The 20419-nt window shown below is 36.1% G+C and overlaps 1 protein-coding gene across 1 annotated transcript in view; it reads left to right on the plus strand.

Annotated features, from left to right (window-relative positions):
• The first annotated feature begins 12419 nt into the window (after positions 1 to 12419).
• Positions 12420 to 20419, plus strand: part of LOC123560241 (uncharacterized) — a 28795-nt gene continuing 20795 nt past the window's right edge. The window contains exon 1 of the mRNA XM_045352478.2: positions 12420 to 12483. Within this exon, the coding sequence (XP_045208413.1) occupies positions 12435 to 12483 (49 nt within the window). The 5' untranslated portion in view covers positions 12420 to 12434. The remainder of the gene's footprint in view (positions 12484 to 20419) is intronic.

The raw sequence follows: 20419 nt of genomic DNA on the forward strand, positions 1-20419 counted from the left end.
TGTGTAAGAGATTCGCCTGGAGGGGATTACTTTTATTTACACTGTCCCATGTCTTTGGAACATGGTGGGGGTAAGAGTGAGGTTAGGTGCACCATAAACCGGTTTAATCTCCCCAGTGGTGTTTTTGCCACTGACCGTTCCAAGGCGGTGCCCCACTGTGTTCCTTTGTTTGTTCGTTTCGTCTTACGTGTTGGCTTTGTGTACGTGTGTGTTGTACGTTTTGTCCTTATATGTTGGCTTTGGGTGTGTGTGTATGTGTGTGTGGTGCACGCGTCTGCGTGCTGGGGGTTTCGTTTTGAGGAGGCTACGTTTTTGGTGCGTGGCATTCCCAGTTTGATATTTTTCTTTGTTTTTGTGTGTGTGTGCGCGTGTATGTGTGTGTGTTTGTGGTGTGCACGTCTGCGTGCTGTAAGTTTCGTTTTGGGGAGGCTGCGATTTTGGTACGTGGCATTCCCTGTTTGATATTTGTATTTGTTTTCATATATTTTAAAGTAGAAAAAATGGAAACTCCACAGGTTGCTCAACACAACAAAAACGAAAATGTTGCAGGCTCGGTTTGATTGAGCCCGTTCATGGACGGTGGGTAAAATTCATGCTACCGTGCACGACCTCTAGCCCCGGGTTGAGCAGAACTCAACATTTACACATGCTAAAAGTACAAGAAACAATTTAGAGAAATCCGCGGCGTATGGTCCCCAGTTAAAATAATGGGTATGCCCTAAACGAGAAAACAATGAGCAGAACTAAACAAACTGGAATTTTGAAAGGGGATCTGAGGTTATGGAGCCTGCATATCACAGGAACTGCAAAAAGATAAAATTAAAAAGCAGGCACCATCCAAGGGGTGATTAAACAATACCCAAAACTATGAACGCGGGAGTATTGGAACCACCCAGGTCGAAATGTTCATGCTGAGAAACTAAACAGTACCAGTAACACGACAAAAAATTCGTGCTGAACGATCTGAGAAAATCGAAATATAACAGCCCTGATTATTATAAAATCTGGAAAGTAGATCCCTCGGAAGCACCGAGAACAACCATTTAACCGCGTTATTTCTATATATTCTTTTTCTGTATGTCTGTGATAAAGTTATAAACATGTGTTTTTATACTTCTTTTTTTTTTTTTTTGATGTATGAAAAATAGAGAAAAAAAACAAAGACAAATATCAAAATGGGAATGCAACGTACCAAAATCGTAGCCTCCCCAAATCGAAACCCACAGCACGCAGACGTGCGCACCACAAACACATACACGCGCGCACACACAAAGCCAACACATGAGGACAAAGGAACACAGTGGGGCACCGCCTTGGAACGGTCAGTAGCAAAATCACCACTGGGGAGCTTAAACCGGTTTATGGTGCGCACCCAACCTCACTCTTACCCCCATCATGTTCCAAAGACACGGGACAGTGAAAATAAAAGTTATCCCCTCCAGGTGAATCTCTAACACACGTAATGGAAACAAAAAGGCATGGCATGTAAAACACAAAAATGCTCGTTTATAAATATATAAAAAGCAAACCTTAAGAACCAAAAACGTATGTACTCGATGCCTTTTCAGAAGACAGAGCAACAAGAGAAACACCCTTAAGGGCACGACGAAACAGGCCAGAAGACAGATATCAAAACAGTAAGACATTTTATCTTAATTTATTTCTTTTCAAATGTTTAAAACCCGCATAAAATGTATGAAACTTTGAATAATATTTCTGTATAAATTCGGATTAATTTTATTTACAATGTCCTTTGACTTTGAAACACTGTGGTGCTGAGAATGAGTTTGGGTGTGCACTATAAACGGGTTCTAGTTCCCCACTGGTGTTTTTGCTACTGACCGTTTAAAGGCAGTGTCCCAATGTGGGACTTTATTTTTTACTTGTGTATTAGCTTAGTGTGTGCGTGCGTACGTGTATGAGCCAGAAGTGTGCATGCTGTGGGAACAATGCATTTTGGGGAGGTAGTGTTTTTGTAACTCTATATTCCCTGTTTGTTATCATTATCATTGTTTGTTTTCTTCATACAGAGCTACAACAAATGTCAGTCAGTACAGCTCGTTTAACTGGGTCAACCGTGTTGTTGCATTTATAAAATAGACTGGCCCGGTTTATAGGTTGGTCAGGGCTACGGATATGTATTGTATTTTACCATCGAAATATTTCTATAAAATGCATCTTCCCCTTCCGTTTGGACCCGTCCATGTTGACAAACACGTTTGGTTTTTTTATGGACTGTAATGGTTGATTGTGAGAAAAAATGTCACTCTGTCTAGTGGTAGTACACAATCAATACAATCATTTGAACGTATAAATTGTGCTTTATTTTAAATCTGATGCATAGTACTGAATATGCACAAAAAGGTGTTCATTTAATTTGTAAATAACCTTAAGGAAGATACCATTCAGGTTGTCTAATGTGTTTAGATATGAAATATGGATCTGATATACCTTTTAAATGCTGCATAAGGTCTAAATATTTTATTGTTTATATGAAACGAAGAAGGAATTAAAATGGTATAATGTAACCACTGGTTAATAGCAATAAGGAAATGAGTGGCTAGGTAGCCGGCTACATATATATATATATATATATATATATATATATATATATATATATATATATATATATATATATATATATATATGTAGTATATGAATAGCCTGGTTAATAAAAATCATCATATCAGTTAAATTAATTACAATTCTTACTATTATAACCTGCTGGGTTTCTTTTCTCTGCAATCACGCACTCATATCAAGGTTGTGTTATGTTAATTACAAACGATCACAGTCGTTATCGTCATGTTTATAAATTCCTGTAATATAGTTTTTAATGAATTTTTAATATATGCAAACTGGAAATAATTTTTTTAGATGATGTCAATTGTCTGCGATCCTTTAGATTAATGTCTTTTGATATGTAATTATCTTTCACTAATTTGCTATAATTAATATAATGATCCTTTATAATACAGTTTTTAAAGATGGCTACTTAGACTTACATGTTCGTATTCTAACCCCTTTCATTGCATATATAAATAGTGCTAAGGTTATAAAGCACTAAGGGTTAGATGATTAATGCATCAACTAACCCCCTTCAATGCATATATAAACAGTGCTAAGTTTTTCAACTAACCCTCCATTGCAAATATATAAAGCACTAAGGGTTAGATGATGCACGCATCAACTAACCCTCCATTGCATATATAGATTGCTAAGTATATAAAGCACTAAGAGTTAGATGATGCACGCATCAACTAACCTGTGTATCAGTAGTCAATGCTAGATGGTCACAGTGGTCTAAGAATTCGATATATATGTTATATACAGAATTTGATGACATAGTCAATAACTATGACCTGGAGGCCAATGCAATGTCATTCCAGATTTAATAATTATTCCATCTTCAGATAATAGTCTATTCTATGTTTACGACTGAAAACCACAGTTTTGTTCGAGAAACCTAGTGACCCAAACACATCATCTACCAGCCATCATTTAAAAATTCCCACTTGACAGTCGGTATTTGAAATTAAACATTTAGCAGTTAGCATTACATTTTTGCATTCAGCAGTAAGCATAATGCATTCCGTACATTCATTATAAAAGCTACATATATAAGGATTCAGATCTTTTACCCATTAATATAAAGAATTTGACAATAAGCATGTCTTAAACATTTGGCATTTACCATTTTAGCAATAAACATTGATTTAAGATATAATAATGACATTTATCATTTGGTATGCACAGAAAGATTTCTTAGTAAGCATGGTGTGGCCTTCCATACAAACAAATTATGTTCAAACCAGCTTCTTCATATGAGTAACAACATGCTTAGAAACCATCAATTTCATTTTCAGTTTTTTTTTTTTATTTCAGAATAGCTCATATATGAGCCGCACCATGAGAAAACCAACATAGTGGTTTTGCGACCAGCATGGATCAAGACCAGACTCCGCGTCAGGATCCATGCTGTTCGCTAACAGTTTCTCTAATTGCAATAGGCTTTGAAAGCGAACAGCATGGATTCTGACCAGACTGTGCGGATTCGCAGGCTGGTCTGGATCCATGCTGGTCGCAAAACCACTATGTTAGTTTCTCATGGCGCGGCTCATATTAACTTTTAACCTGTATGAAATGATATTCTTTTAATAATTGTCCTGTAGTAAAAGCAATTTTCCTTGTTTGAACATACATAGTTATCAGTCCCTGATAAAGTGACAAAAACTATGTAAGATAAAAATACTTGTGAATAGTACATTTATAGACTAAAATAGTCTCATTGCAGAGCATTATTTTATTCAAATATTTTGTATCAAAATGTTCATACATGTTTCTTTGGAGTTCATACTTTTTATGCCCCCCTTTGAAAATGGAGGGGTATATTGTTTTGCAGATGTCGGTCGGTCGGTCGGAATGTAGACCAATCCGTTTCCGGATGATAACTCAAGAACGCTTGGGCCTAGGATCATGAAAGTTGATAGGGCGGTTGGTCATCACCAGCAGATGACCCCTATTGATTTTGAGGTCTGTATGTCAAAGGTCAAGGTCACAGTGACCCTGAATAGTAAAACGGTTTCCGGATGATAACTCAAGAACGCTTGGGCCTAGGATCATGAAAGTTGATAGGGAGGTCGGTCATCACCAGCAGATGACCCCTATTGATTTTGAGGTATGTATGTCAAAGGTCAAGGTCACAGTGACCCTGAATAGTAAAACGGTTTCCGGATGATAACTCAAGAATACTTGGGCCTAGGATCATGAAAGTTGATAGGAAGGTTGGTAATGACCAGCAGATGACCCCTATTGATTTTGAGGTCAGTATGTTAAAGGTCAAGGTCACAGTGACCCTGAACAGTAAAACGGTTTCCGGATGATAACTTAAGAACGCTTAGGCCTAGGATAATGAAAGCTGATAGGAAGGTTGGTAATGACCAGCAGTTGACCCCTATTGATTTTGAGGTCAGTATGTTAAAGGTCAAGGTCACAGTGACCCTGAACAGTGAAACGGTTTCCGGATGATAACTCAAGAACGCTTGGGTCTAGGATCATGAAAGTTGATAGGGAGGTTGGTAATGACCAGCAGATGACCCCTATTGATTTTGAGGTCAGTATGTTAAAGGTCAAGGTCACAGTGACCCTGAACAGTAAAACGGTTTCCGGATGATAACTCAAGAACACTTGGGCCTAGGATCATGAAAGTTGATAGGGAGGTTGGTGATGACCAGCAGATGACCCCTATTGATTTTGAGGTCAGTATATCAAAGGTCAATGTCACAGTGACCAGGAACAGTAAAATGGTTTCCAGGCAATAACTCAAGAACGCTTGGGCCTAGTGTCAGGAAAATTGATAGTTAGGTTGGCCATGACCAGCAGATGACCCCTATTGATTTTGAGGTTATTAGGTCAAAGGTCAAGGTTACATTGGCCAGGAACAGTTAAATAGTTTCTGATCTTCTTGTCCAAAACCATAGGGCCTAGGGCTTTGATATTTGGTATGTAGCAACCAAGATTGTTCAGATTATTTTCATGGGGTCAAATATGGCCCCACCCCTAGGGTCACATGGTTTATATAGACTTATATAGGAAAAAACTTTGAAAAACCTCTTGTCCAAAACCACAGGGCCTAGGGCTTTGATATTTTGTATATGACATCATCTAGTGGTCCTCTACTAAGATTATTCAAATAATTCCCCCAGGGTCAAATATGGCTCCGCCCTGGGGGTCACATGGTTTACATATACTTATATAGGGGAAAACTTTGAAAATCTTCTTGTCCAAACCACAAAGACTATGGCTTTGGTAATTTGTAATGTAGCATCATTTAGTGGTTCTCTACCAAGTTTGTTCAAGTTATCCCTCTCGGGTCAAATATGGCCCCGTCCCAGAGGTCATATGGTTCATATAGACTTATATATCTTCATGTCCATAACTTACATCATTCAAATTTGGACCACATGTATAGTTTTGAGTGGCAAGATGAACCTTGACATGAGTTGACCTTGATCTTGACCTAGTGACCTACTTTCACATTTCTGTACCTACAGCCTTCAAATTTGGATCACATGCATAGGTTTGTGTACTGAAGAAAACTTTGACCTTGTTATTGACCTAGTGACCTACTTTCACATTTTGAAGGTACAGGCTTCAAATATGGACCACATGCATAGTTTTTTGTTCCAAAATAAAATTTGACCTTGATTTTGACCTAGTGACCTACTTTCACATTTTTCAAGCTACAGCCTTCAAATTTGAACCACAGGCATAGTTTTGTGTACTGAAATGGACTTTACTCTTGAGATTGACCTAGTGACCTACTTCCACATTTCTGAAGGTACAGGCTTCAAAATTTTGGACCACTTGCATAGTTTTGTGTTCCGAAATGGAATTTGACCTTGATTTTGACCTAGTGACCTACTTTCACATTTCTCAAGCTAGAGCCTTCAAATTTGAAGCACACGCATAGTTATGTCTACCGAAAATGAACTTTACCTTGAAATTGATCTAGTGACCTGCTTTCACATTTCTCAAGCCCCCGCTTTCAATTTTGGACCACATACACATTGTTTTATACCTAAATGAAATTTGACCTTGATTTTGACCTTGAGCAAGTCTTGAAATTCAAAAATGGCTCAGTGGATGGCGCCAAGATTAATCTGTAATCTGTTGTTAGGTTAAAGGTCAAGGTCAGATCAAACCAGAATGGTAGAACTTTTGTTTACAGTGAGCATATAATTTCTGTTCCTTGTGCAATTACTGAATGCATCAAGGGGGGCACTTCGTGTTCGACGAGCTCTTGTTATTAATTTTTTTAGTGCTGCCACTCTGGAGACAGTCTATTGATTTGAACCCTACTCTAATAAGTAAGTTTTTAAAAAGATTCAAGATGCAGGGACCTTAAACATTTTGAAATTCAATCAAAAACTAGAGATGCTTTTGAGAAAAGCGCATGTCTCCCACAACTGCCCCTATGAAAAATGTTAGTTTCTCTAGATGTTTTAGACGAGTGGATCCAATTAGATGGTCTGGATGAGTGGATCCAATCAGTAATTCAAGGGCCATAAATCAAAAGTGCCTGGGCGAATTTGGCTAGTTAACAAACTTGGGTAAGGTCTTATGGCCAAACACATTTTGTTCAAGTTTATTGAAGATCGGGTGAGAAATGTTCGACTTAGAGAGCGGACAAGAGTAAACAGACGGATTTTTACGGTGATTCAAGGGCCGTAACTCTAAAATGCCTGGACCGATTTGGCTAGTTATCGAACTTGGCCGAGGTCTCATGGTCAAACACATTTTATTCAAGTTTGGTGAAGATCGGATGAGAAGAGTAAAAAGGCCGATTTTTCGATAATTCAAGGGCCGTAACTCCAAAATGCCTGGACCGATTTGGCTAGCTATCGAACTTGGCCGAGGTCTCATGGTCAAACATTTTGTTCAAGTTTGGTGAAGATCGAATGAGAAATGTTTGATTAAGAGTGCGGACATGAGTAAAAAGGCCAATTTTTCGATATTTCAAGGGCCGTAACTCCAAAATGCCTGGACCGATTTGGCTAGTTACCGAACTTGGCCAAGGTCTCATGGTCAAACACATTTTGTTTAAGTTTGGTGAAGATTGGATGAGAAATATTCGAATTAGAGTGCGGACAAGAGTAAAAAGACCGATTTTTGGTAATTCAAGGGCCATAAGTCCAAGACGCCTGGACCGATTTGGCTAGTTATCAAACTTGGCCGAGGTCTTATGGTCAAACACATTTTGTTCAAGTTTGGTGAAAATCCGATGAGAAATGTTCGACTTAGAGTACGGACAAGCTTTGTGACAGTATTTTTTCTATAATTATTAAAAGTTTCTGTATGAAGAATTAATTATGTTCAAATCTGTACAAGAAGTTGTGAAGGGATAATATACCTAAATTCAGTCTGCACGACAGAGACTAGACATTTCCTAATTAAAATACTGTAATACTATTATTTTATTTATTTTATTTTTTGCACAAAAATAATGCATATAAATGCACAAAGCCATAAAGAACACTGCAGTCATCATCCAGGCACTGTCATGAATAATATGCACACTGTACTTGCTGCTAGCTGTATGATGTCAGAAAAGTATGCTTTAATTATAATTATAGGAATTTAAAAATGTGTTGAAAAAGTTTATGGAGGGGATTTTGGTTCAAAAATAAAATTAGCGTTTCGATAAAACGTTAATGCTTGTTCTGTAATAATCTATTATAAATTCTATTCATGTAATGTTTAAAATGTGTGTAAAAATGATTTCTAAGTTATTTCAATGTCACATTTCGTGTTTCTTGAAATGATATTGTCATATTTATCTTTATGGTACTTATTCTACTATTTCGCATTCCTTCAGACCAGTTTTATTTTATCTTTTGAGGCGTTTCTTGAAATATCGCTAAAAATCTATGCATACTGTGTTGTGGAAAAAATAGCCGAAATGATGATGCTTGAAACCGGTTTGGGTAGCCGTACAGAAATGTCATTTGTGAAGTCTCCATTGAGCAGATATGGTTGAAACTTCTCACATTTGTTCATTATACATTGTAATACCTAAAAATGGGCATATTTAGGAAATCTTGGTTAATATTTTTTTCTTATAGGTATGACGGTAGTAATGCGCCGGTATTCCTCCGTGGTCGAATGTAGTCCCTGAGACACTATATAGTTCAAATAATTTTGGGGGTAAAAAAGGAACTTTCATGCTAGGTATTGCTTTTATTTTCAAATTAATCAGTAATAATATCCTTCTAGAGTATTTTAGAAGATGTCAGATGTATAGAAGATGTTTATATGTAGTTTTGTGATGCTGCTTAGTGACAGCTGAGGAGGCTGGCAAAGTTTGCGGAAGAGTACATTGTTTACAATAGTGATGTCATTCGAAGTTAGCCGGTGCTCTTGCATTATGGTCGACATACTGTTTTCTTCTGTGCTTTCAATAGGATTTGGATTATTTTATACAAGGAACATGGTCTGGCAACAAGTGAAAGAAAGGAAAAGTAAAATAAAACACTGTAGACTTTGACAATTTAATATGACTCAAAGAAGAACTGTTTCAAATACCGTCATACCAAAAGGCAACTCCGACAGGTAAACGTTTTTCTTTTATAAATCGAAGAAATAAGCTATGTTATTAATATTTTGGCATGACAAGCATGTCATCTAAATCTACGACAAAAAGGAATGTTGGCATGCTAATTTTCTGCACCCAAATGTCTCTTATATGAAATGTGATATGTTTTGACGACCCTTAAATTTCTTTGTTTATACGTTTATCTAGCCTGTTATGAATAAAGGCTAGATCTACCTAGAATGGTGTCAAAAATTTAAACTTTTAGAATATAGGGGCGTAGCATATCAAGTTTATTCGGAAAAAGAGTAGAACACAGACAATCCAAATTTTACTTTAAGAATTTCTATTCTATCCCTGTGGATGGGACCAGGAGAATGTGGGGATAAAAAAAATGAATATTTCATATTAAAATTATAGTCAAGTAGCGTATCAAACTGATTTGAATGAAGGGTAGAAGACAATAAAATCCAAATCCTAACTTTTATATAAATTCCAAAGCACACTGTGGGGATATGCAATGGTGCGCCGTTAACTGCGCGGCTCTAGTTTTGTTTTAATAAAGTCTCCTCTCTTTTTACAGATTCTTACTGCTATTTGAAATGAAAATGAAATGAACGAAAAAAGCACCAACTGAATATCAGCAAAGTGGACTTGCTCAATTCTAATTTGGTCATTGGTACTTGATGATGATATTTTGAAATGCTGATATGGCGCATGAAGTAACAGAAAGGAAGAACATGTTAAGAGTGAAGCTTTGCCATATAATACAATGTTTTGAAAATGAACGAACTTTGAATACTGAAGAGAAGGTTAGGGAAACATATGAACTAATGCTACTATTGTCAAGGCAGAAAAGTCTGTGTGCCCATGTAGTCAACTCATCTCCCGAAGCAGGAGGCTGTACCCGACGCCTTCCTTGTCCGTTTGACCTGTAGGGTGCAAAAAGCTGCTTGACACTAGACCTAACATTGGACTGATTGGTAGCATCAGTAGTTGTTTCATTACTTGAACTGTCTCCCAAAAGAGATCAGGCTTGTTGCAACAAAGCTACAACCATTTGCTGGTGTGACATCTTGTCTGAAATAACATAACACTTCCTGTTATATGTACGATTCTTTGCTAGGAAATCATGGCTTCTTTGTTCGTTTTGTCCTTGTGTGTTGACTTTGTGTGCGCGCGTGTGTGTATGCTTATTGTTCGTCTTGTCCTTATGTGTTGGCTTTGAGTGTGTGTGTGTGTGTGTGTGTTGTTCGTTTTGTCCTGATGTGTAAGCTTTGAGTGCACGCGTTTGCGTGCTGGGGGGTTCGTTTTGAGGAGGCTGCGCTTTTGGTGCGTGGCATTCCCAGTTTGATATTTCTCTTTGTTTTTCTTTTCTTATCCCAAGCTGGTGATTAATAGTAAACATAGTGTCACTAAATGAAGTATGCCAATAATGTCTCTACATGTTTTTTATTTAACTTTTATATTTCTTTCTTTCAATACTTCCTGAATAAAAAGAAATGTACAAACATCCGTTGTGAGCAAAGAATGAAAAAAAAATATAATAGCAGAGAACAATGACCTATTAAAGCTTTAATATGTCTTTGATGATAATTAGAAAGATATGCAACACCTCTCACACCCCCTAGCACAGGCTTAAGAGTTCCAGTATTACACATCCAACTGGCATTTAAAAGATTGGGGAAGATATTGAGTTTTTCTTGCACTTTTGCGCCCTTCATTAAGAGATTTTAACACTGTCCATTAAATTAACTGCATGATCCAAAAGGACAAGAAAATATTAACTTACTGTTTAAAGTAAATAGATAATTTTCAATTTCTTTGAGTAGTGAAGACTTTCATTGTAAAGGTCACAGTAACCCAGAACAATATATGGTGTTGACTATAATGCAGTGGAAACATGGTCACGTGACTGAGACACGTGATGAAAACGCTAATGTACACAATGTACATAGACATCAGGAAATACCTACTTTCACTTTCATTTTACCAAAAAGCTTCGACTCAACTTTTTAAGCATATACCGTAGCTTTAAATCATTCGCGGACATTCCGCTTTATAACCAAACATCAATAAAGCGTATATCCGGCATGAAAATGGCATTTACTATGCGGAAAATTGCACTATATTGATATGGACCACAGAGGAATATCCCGCGAATTACTACCTTCATACCTGAACACCGCGGAATACCCTATACTTTTTCAACCAATCAGAAGCCTTGTGAGTTGCTTCAAGCTGACCTTCGGTGTTGGAATAAATAACGTGTTTTCCTTTATATACTTTATAATCAGTTGTTAAAATGATTACTTTAAAAACTTTTTTAAATTTACATGATATTCGCACACGCACATATTCAGCATTGTCCGTATTCTTTAGGTTTCTTCTCATGACGGGTTACACCAAACAATTTTCCAACATTATGTATTAATTGAATTATCTCGTTACACTGTTCATACTGATCGTGACCATGTACATGTAATGCTGTAAATTGATTTATTGTTTTTCAAATTCATGTATTTGTATTGTAAAATAAATATCGTTTAAACTAAGCTAAAAACTAAATCACCTATAAAACGGTAATTTCTAAAGAATTAAAAATTTCCAATAGCGCACGAAGATTGCACATACGTACTTCCTTCATATTTGAAACAACATAACACGTGACAGATAACTTAAAGTACATACTGATAAGCTGGGCAAAGTAGTTAAAAAAGTAGGATGGGTAGTAATTTTCAGTGAAAGGAGCAAACTATTTTTAAAAGGTGTCTTTGAAAGCGAAACATTTCTATGTTATTTTCAACAATATCCCGAAGTGATTAGGAATCTGCAGGAGACTGTAAACAATGAAATGTTTTTGGGGGAAAGCGATAGTTTTAGGAATTTCATTCTGGAGTTGAGGCCAGATTATTTAAATAAATGTGAAAGTCCTGCCCCAACCCCTCAACCCCTTACGCGCTGAGTAATGTTATCTTAATATGTCTTTATTGTTTCACGGAGAATTAGTAATGTTTATTTCATTCATCAAGTGAAGTGAGTGAACTATTTCAATAAAAGTAGGTTGGTGATAATCTAGAGTGCAATAAGGCAATGCACTTGAGGAACTACCAACTACGTCTTATAGTTAAATAAATTGTTTAAAGAAAACTTTTCATTTCCAAACCTTTGTTTTGTTTTTTTTTCTGCTATGAAACGCAGGGCGTTACTTTGGCTACTCAGCTCCAGTCCTTCTCCAATAACATGCGGCTACGCACTACTGCTCACAGTAATTTCAACATTTCCCGCTGAATAACCGGTGGCCGCTGAATAACCTGCGGAAGAAAACACAAAGCGATTAACCATGGAGTTTGCAGTGAAAAATTATTTACTGGCAGTTTTATGTTATACAGGTAAGATAATAATATTGTGAATGCATGCAACTATTACTATAGTATTAGTGTACATATTTTGTTGGCAGGACTGGTATTTATCAGGTCCCGTAGCGATTAAGTAATACTTAAGTCTCGGACTGACGTATACTAACATATATATATTCCGTTAAATGAAAAACAAACTTGTATAGAGATCTTTTACTGGTGAATATTTCAGTAGCAATACACTACATTACACAATCATGTTAAATGTGTGACCCGATGATACACTACATTACACAATCATGTTAAATGTGTGACCCGATGATGAGAGAGTCACGAGGTTATAAGACGGTCAATATAGATTCGGTCAATAACAATACAGATTTTCCAACTTTTGCATACATTTGTATAGTGCCTGAGGGATGCTGTATTATACAAATGAGATAGAGAACATGTTTATACATTTTATAACAATTTACAGTTTTCGTATATTCTGTTAGAAAATAGAAAATTTATTAAAAAGAACCAGTACACAGAGCTAAATCCCTATTACAAAAGTATGATTGAATATATTTATGAAATTTTGCACTTAATAACTCTCTTGTATATGAAAATAGTTAAAAAGCTGACTATTTTTTTTATTCGTTTTTAACAATTCAGATAGAGTGTTGTTTTCAGATTCATTTAATTTTCAATCAAGTGCAACCACGACAGGCAAGGGAGGTAATAATAGCTCTACAAACGTGCAGTTTTAATGAATTTCGGCCAATTATATACTTGTCAGTGCAAATCTTTGACAAATACACATACTTATTATATTCATATAATTTCTTAGACAAATTCTGTCATTCATTCTTCACCTCACCTGTTAAACAATCCAGTTCACATTTTAGAATTTTGATATTGATTAATATTTAAAGGTTATAATTGTGCATATCTTTCACTTAAATAGTTGATATTTAGACACTAACAACCTGTGTTTTGTTCACAGGAGATAACTCGGAGCTTTTCAAATTTTATATAATTATGTCCCATTTCTTCTCAAACCACCAGCAGACAATTGTATAAACAATGGTTAAAATATACCACGGTACTATCTTTTTCAGATAGCAAAACACGTAGGGGAGACAGGGGCATAACGAAACAGTTTTTTACTCAAGTATACCCTTACTTCAGCGTAAATAATCCGATCGAAATATTAATTATATCTATATAAAGTGTAATCACTGCCCTCTTCACATAGATATGTTTTTTGATCGATGCCCTTTGTATTTTAAGTTACATACCGACAAAAGTCGCTATGGTAACATGTTTCATTTTGCCCCGTCCATGGGGCAAAATGGAGTATTAGTTGGGGCAAAATGAAACTCAAACGTTTTAATCGCCTGGAACTCAAAGTAGTGGGACAAATCTTGCTTTATTCCAGGAAAGTTAAAAACAGAAACGGCTGGGTTGTGCTGCAGCGGGTCGCAGATGGTTTTGTACGCTCTTTGGCAATCATACTTATGTTTCTGGTAAAATACTTGTATTTCTCAGTGAAGTAATAAGGCGCTGTCATGGAACTGCTTGTATTTTTTTCAAACTTACAAACAAACATGGTGCATGAATGTAACATCAACATTCCATATGTCAACAACATTTATACATCTCGGTCTAGAACAGTAGCAAGTTTACTGAAAAAGAGTTTAACATTTTGTTTATTGAAACTGCTTTCTCTAGACAAACTTGTGGCTTCAAGCAATCTTATTGTTAAATTTGGATTTCTCTTAATGAATGAAGAAAACCAATCTGGATCTGCGCATTTATTTTCTTGCCACGACTTAGGCATGTCAACCTCGAAAGCATCTGCACACTCATAGGCCTGAATGCGGACTTCTTAAGGAGAAATTCTAAAATACACATTTGCTGCCGTTGTTATATATCGCTGGAGTATTGTCTCTTGTTCACAGTGTACAGACTCTCTGTACGCCCAAACGGAAGTCGCCAATAACTAGGCGTTCAAAATCAAAACACAAATTTTTGCTGTCGCGGATGGCTTGGATTTTCTTTGTTTATTTCGTTAATATCGCATAAAGAAAGTGTATTTTTTTAATTTACGTATTGTCTAGGAGCTACTGTTTACGTAGATACCAAACACGCCTGATAAAATTCATTATATACCCAATTTCAAGTCAAATGAAGTGATGATTAACACATCGATAAATACTAGCATGGCTCTATGGTAACGAATACGTTATCAGAAAAATGTGTTTTTCTGTGACATGTATGTCGATTACACTGTCCCACTATTCGATACATTACTGGCCCACTAATCGCAGGTTTTAAAATCCGGACTGTAGTCGAAAAACTGAACGTCTATTCGAAACTTCTTTTCATTCTTATATTTCAATGTTTTGACTTTGTTTTATGATAACCAACAGTTAGAAAATAACAGTTATAATTTCTTTCGTTTTCAGAACAGTCATGGACCAGTTTAGATGTTATTACTGCTGTTTCGATTCCACTTTTCATATAGGTTAGTGTTTATTAGTAAGCAGTTATCAAATTAATTAAATTGGTCTAGAGCGGCACAGCCGCGGGACCAATTTAATTTGATTAATGCGTACTAATAAACTCTAACATTCATAGTATTTAAAATGATGATTTTTGTAATAACGACTAGGTTCTTTACACAGTTTACACAGTTAACATTAATCACTAACGCATCATTCATGTAATTGTTACGTGGCACAACTCAGTGTTTGATCCATTTCCGGCATCTCAGAGACTTGTTCGGACTTTACGACGGAGACTTTATCATCATTCACAAAAGAAATAGGTACCGTCGGCGCGGTAACTGGTAATTTCATTTTATTTTAAGGGGACGCAGACTTTGAAATTAGAAAAAGTGGGTGGGATATGATAAAATTTACCTGCAAAAAAGTACAAAGTTTTGGTACATGAAATTGATACTGTTTCAACTGTTAAAAGTACACAAAGGATTTCTCACTAAAAACAAAATGAAAAAAAAAACTCAAACAAGAAAGTTATTGTTGAATTACATACGGCTTATTGTGTACATTCAAAGTCAGCAACTAATATTTTTTTGTGCGAAAATAATAGCGCTTTACCTTGTCTAAACATTTATCAATATCCTACAGATTCTAATTTAAAGAAAAAAAGTGAAATAAGTTCACTGTCTTTATTTCCATTTTGCATATGTAAGCTAAAGCACAGTATTTAGTTTGTTTACAAAGTAGTGCATATGAAAAGATATGGTGGTCAAGGAAGGTCACATTCCAAAACTAAAAGAGTATATTCCACTTAATACATTACACATTTATTGTTACAGAAGTCGAGTGGTTTGCAATAAGGGCCTAGAAATGGTTCCATTATTAATTTTCAAGTTGGTATTCATGAACTACAATGCGTTTAAATATCAAAACACATTCAACAAACTTTTGAAAATGTATTGCCTAAAAATCCCTAAAATAAGGTATGACATTTGGCTGGGAGAGGTCCGATCAATGTGTAAATGTGCAAAGTAACTTTCTAATCTCATTCACAAAACTTAGTAACACACAGCAGGAATGTCAATGATCAAAACTGGACGCACGAATATACAATTATCCTCACTTTAATACAATTTATAATGTGTCCTTGAATTCTCCACCATACTTTTCATGAATCTGTTTGCACGAGACTGCTGTCATTCACGTAAAAAACGGGGTCAGACAAGTGGTAAACTTAAGACAATATCATCTAAACGTAATTAATTGATAATGCAGTTCAAGTAAAACTTTATCTCAAAATATGATGTTGTAATAACAACTACACTTACACTGATCTGAGTAGCAGTCGGTTTATATGTGACTTTATCAATTCATTTTGTATTTTGTTATTGTTGTCAAAAAGTATAACGGAAGTGCCTCACAACTAAAAGCGGAAATGAGTTCGATTCGCAAAATAGTCCACTGTAAGTAATACTTTTTTATAAATGTCCATAGAAATTAATTTTCTCATATTAAAGACGAATTTCTGAATATGATTCGTTATTTGATAAGAAATTATAAACATCGACAGGCTTTTAAAATAAAATCATGCACGTGCTGACACCTAAGTTGTCTCCCGTCGATTATTAGAGTTACTGTTCGTCCGGCGCAGTAATACTTTTTGCAGTGAACCGCCGAGAAGTCGTGGAAAAATTAAAAAAAACATGTAAATAAACTAAAATCAACCATTCTTTCAAGATCAATTTCAAGTGATCGACGTTATACATTTAACCCACCAGACCTGTGTAGCATCTTAGATATCTGTACTAAGGTATTCATTGTGTAGAATATCGTGTTATGCCCTTGCAATGCTAATCCCATGCACTCTGATTTTTTTGTTTACATTTTTTATCAATGGGAAAGATGGCGTCCATCCCGAGTTGAAATGACGTGGTGTTAATTTTTGTACATGTTTAAGAAAACCTGGTGCGTTAGAAAGAAAATCTCATCCCTACAACATTATTTGTTACACTGGTATTGTAAAAACCTGTTTTTTCCTTATAAAATGGTTAATATTTTGTGTTGAATGTACTTTCACAAAGGCCTCTGTTTTCCTATTACATTCGTAGTACCACATCCTTATCCACAAATTACTGAGTATTGCAGGTGTCCATCAGTATTATATCAATTTAGGAATATGTTTTTTATCTTCCCACCATCAATTTCTTGAATATGCACCGTTTCTTCATTTCTATATGAACTGTGAATGTAGCAATATGCGTCTCCTTAATATCCGGCTCCAGAGCACCGCTGATATCATTCAAAATATAACATCCAGGTCTTTCTCGTTTTTATTCATAATTATTGCAGCATTCGCTACAGAACAAACTGAACATGACCCGGCTCCTAGTGATTACATTGATCAGCTCTTCTGGATGTATAACTAATTTGAATAAAGCTACACGATAGGGGAGCGGGACTCGTTTTATTGGACACTTTGATACTACCAGGTAATCAGGTAGACAGGGCGTGTGTCTGTAGGCGCAGCTTAAATTTATAAACAAAAAAATAATTTCAAGCACTAAGTATAGCACCTTAGGTGACCTTGACCTTGGGTATAATGGACACAGTCCCTGCATAAAAAGGCTTTGGTTGTATGCTGCACATTTTTATGTGACGTTACAGTAAGATATAAGCAAAAGTTAAAAAAAAATATGTCACAGAAAAACAAAGGTTGCCGAAAAAACCTCAACCAAGAAAGCAAACGCCGAAGCCAGGCCGAGTAGAATAGCACCCCTATTCACCCCTATTCTCCGAATAGTGGAGCTAAAAATACAAAGAAAACAAATAAAAACAAAGTCTCCTGTCAAACTGAGCGGAATAAATATATATTTTTCTCGTATATTAGCGGAAACATGCATACAGATTCTATTTCTTGTCCAAGACAAGGACATCGTTGGTGAAATAGACCAATAAATGTTTGACTGTCGCAAGTAAAATACAATACGAAACTTATAGCTATTAATTCAATGAGTATAGTGTATTAAGCTTATAAGCCAAAACCACTTCATCATTTCTTTATTGAATAGGCGTACAGTGTTTTGGCGAATAGTGGAACAGTTTTATATCAAGTTTTGTGACTATGCGGTCAGTGCATAATTCTTTTGCTTAGACCATCTGTGTTTTTGGTGAAAATACGTTTTAATTTCAAGCGTTAATGTCTATTTAACGACTGTGTGTTGCAGAGACATTTATCATACACTGAAAAACATACAAAAAAAAGAATATTTATTTCAAATTGTTGGAGAAAAACATAAAATAATTACTACCGGCAGTTTTGTAAAACGAAAGTGAACGCCTAGTTTTTGGCGGCTTCCGTTTTGGCGTACAGGAAGTCTTTACACTGTGTTGTTCGTTGGTGAAAATAGGTCGGGAATTGCCTAAGCGTACACGTAAATCCTGAACTCTATTGGATGCTTTAGCCTTCCTCAGATACCGAAATAAAGTAGTTGGTGGCATTCCCATCTCTGAGGCAACGGTCCGTATTTTTCTTCCACAGAATAGAACCTCGTATACGGCCTTTTGAATTCCGGGCCTATTCCACCCCTTTTAGTGTTTTTTTTTTTGTGTTGTTTTTTTCGGATATAATTGCGAACCATTCTGAAACAGAAATAAAAGGTGAAATTTACGTTGCAATTTAGTTGATAAAAGAAAATATAAGAGATTTCGGTTCAAAACTTTGCAGACACATTAAAAGACAATTTCAACAGGGGTAACAATTTCCCCTTTCATAGAATGTCTTCTGTTTTTATTGTTTGAATGAGAAAGAGCGCTATTTTTGCTACAGCTCTATGTCATATCTTATACAGACCGGGGCCCCATCTACTCTGTTTCATTGTGCCCCACCTGCACCAAATGACCTTGACATTGTTTATGAGGTACACGATCCCAATAATGTATGCATCAGGAATTCCATAATAATCATTTCAGACGCAGAGAAAAAATGGTGGAATTCTAGACGCTATGTTTCATTTTACCCCGCGTTTCGTTATGCCCCGGTCTCCCCTATCAATAAGATGTGAGATGGAAATAATAATAAACTCTTATGTTATACAGACTGTCAGTATAGCAATCAAAGAAATATTTTGACTTGTAACATGAATTATACACAACTGCTCTTTTTGACTGTGAAAAGGAAAACCAGACTTCATTGAAAACCGATCGGTACGTATTGGTCATGCACGGGTTTACTTTTTTGTTTGTTCTTTGTTCATCATGGAAACCATGGAAACTTGCTTTTGATGTTCCAGTTAATTGATCCACCGCTCTATCGCATCAAATACGTTTGCAATATGTAAGTGCTAATTAATACCAATAATTTTAATGTTTGTCACAATTAAGTATGAGGTGTACGGATTGGAAAACGAATAAAGTATTGGTTTGGTGACGATAAATGTTTCGGTTTCCAACGTTCTGGAACTGAATTAAGTTCCAGTTTGTATAACTGTCTTAACTTAGCATCGGAAATGATTTTTTTTTTTATTAACTGTGTTTTTTTTAAGTGGCGTCCGCGTCACACGTTGGTTAAAGGTTTGCATGCAAGTACAAATGGCTATCATTTAAAGGTATATAGTTTTGAAAAATAATTTTCCTTTGCTAGGTCAATTACCAACATCACTGGGTCAAGTCCCATAACTCTTGACTTGTATTTTGGCCAAATGATTTCCCCTTATTGGACTCTTAGAAAATCCTGGTTAAAATTTTTACACCCAAAACTAAGAGAGATATTAAATTGAAACTTTGCATGTGTCTTCTTGGTCATAAAACTAGGCGATAGCATCAAGAGCCATAACTCTGACTTGCATTTTGGCCAAAATATGCCCCTTTTTGGTCTAAGAACATTCTGGTTAGAGGTATATGTGAGTAGTTTAGGGGTGTCTTTGTGTGTAAACAAAAGGGCGCCATATTGGATGACATTCAAGCGCGGTAATTGCGCTCATCCGATAAATGGTGCACTCGTTGACTTTCTTGAGAAAACATTATCTATCCCGGAACTGCGCTCGAGCGTTATGTCGCGCTCGATAATGACCGAACGGAAAACTCATTAAGTTTCCTGAATTGGAATTCATGCGTGACAATGCGTTCGGTGACTATCGGAGCAAGTACAGAAAACTCGTTCACTGACTTGGTACTCAGGCGTGACAAAGTACTCGATGCTTATCGGAGCAAGTATGGGAAAAAGCACAGTAAATTCCTGACTTGGAACTCAAGCGTGATAATGCACTTGGTGGGGACAAAGGTTATTAAAAATATTATTCGAAAGCGTCTGGATACGTTATAACCATGACGTAAATATTATCCAAAAATAAACAGCCAATCAGATCCGTTCCGTTCCAAAGTAAACCCTGCACGTACGAGTCAGTGTGAATTAAGCAAAATGAGGTTCTTAGTGTCTGATCACGCCTTTGAAAAGTATTTAAAATACCTTAAACATAAATGCA

Source organism: Mercenaria mercenaria, chromosome 10 (genome assembly GCF_021730395.1).
Source record: "Mercenaria mercenaria strain notata chromosome 10, MADL_Memer_1, whole genome shotgun sequence".
Classification (NCBI taxonomy): Eukaryota; Metazoa; Mollusca; class Bivalvia; order Venerida; family Veneridae; genus Mercenaria; species Mercenaria mercenaria.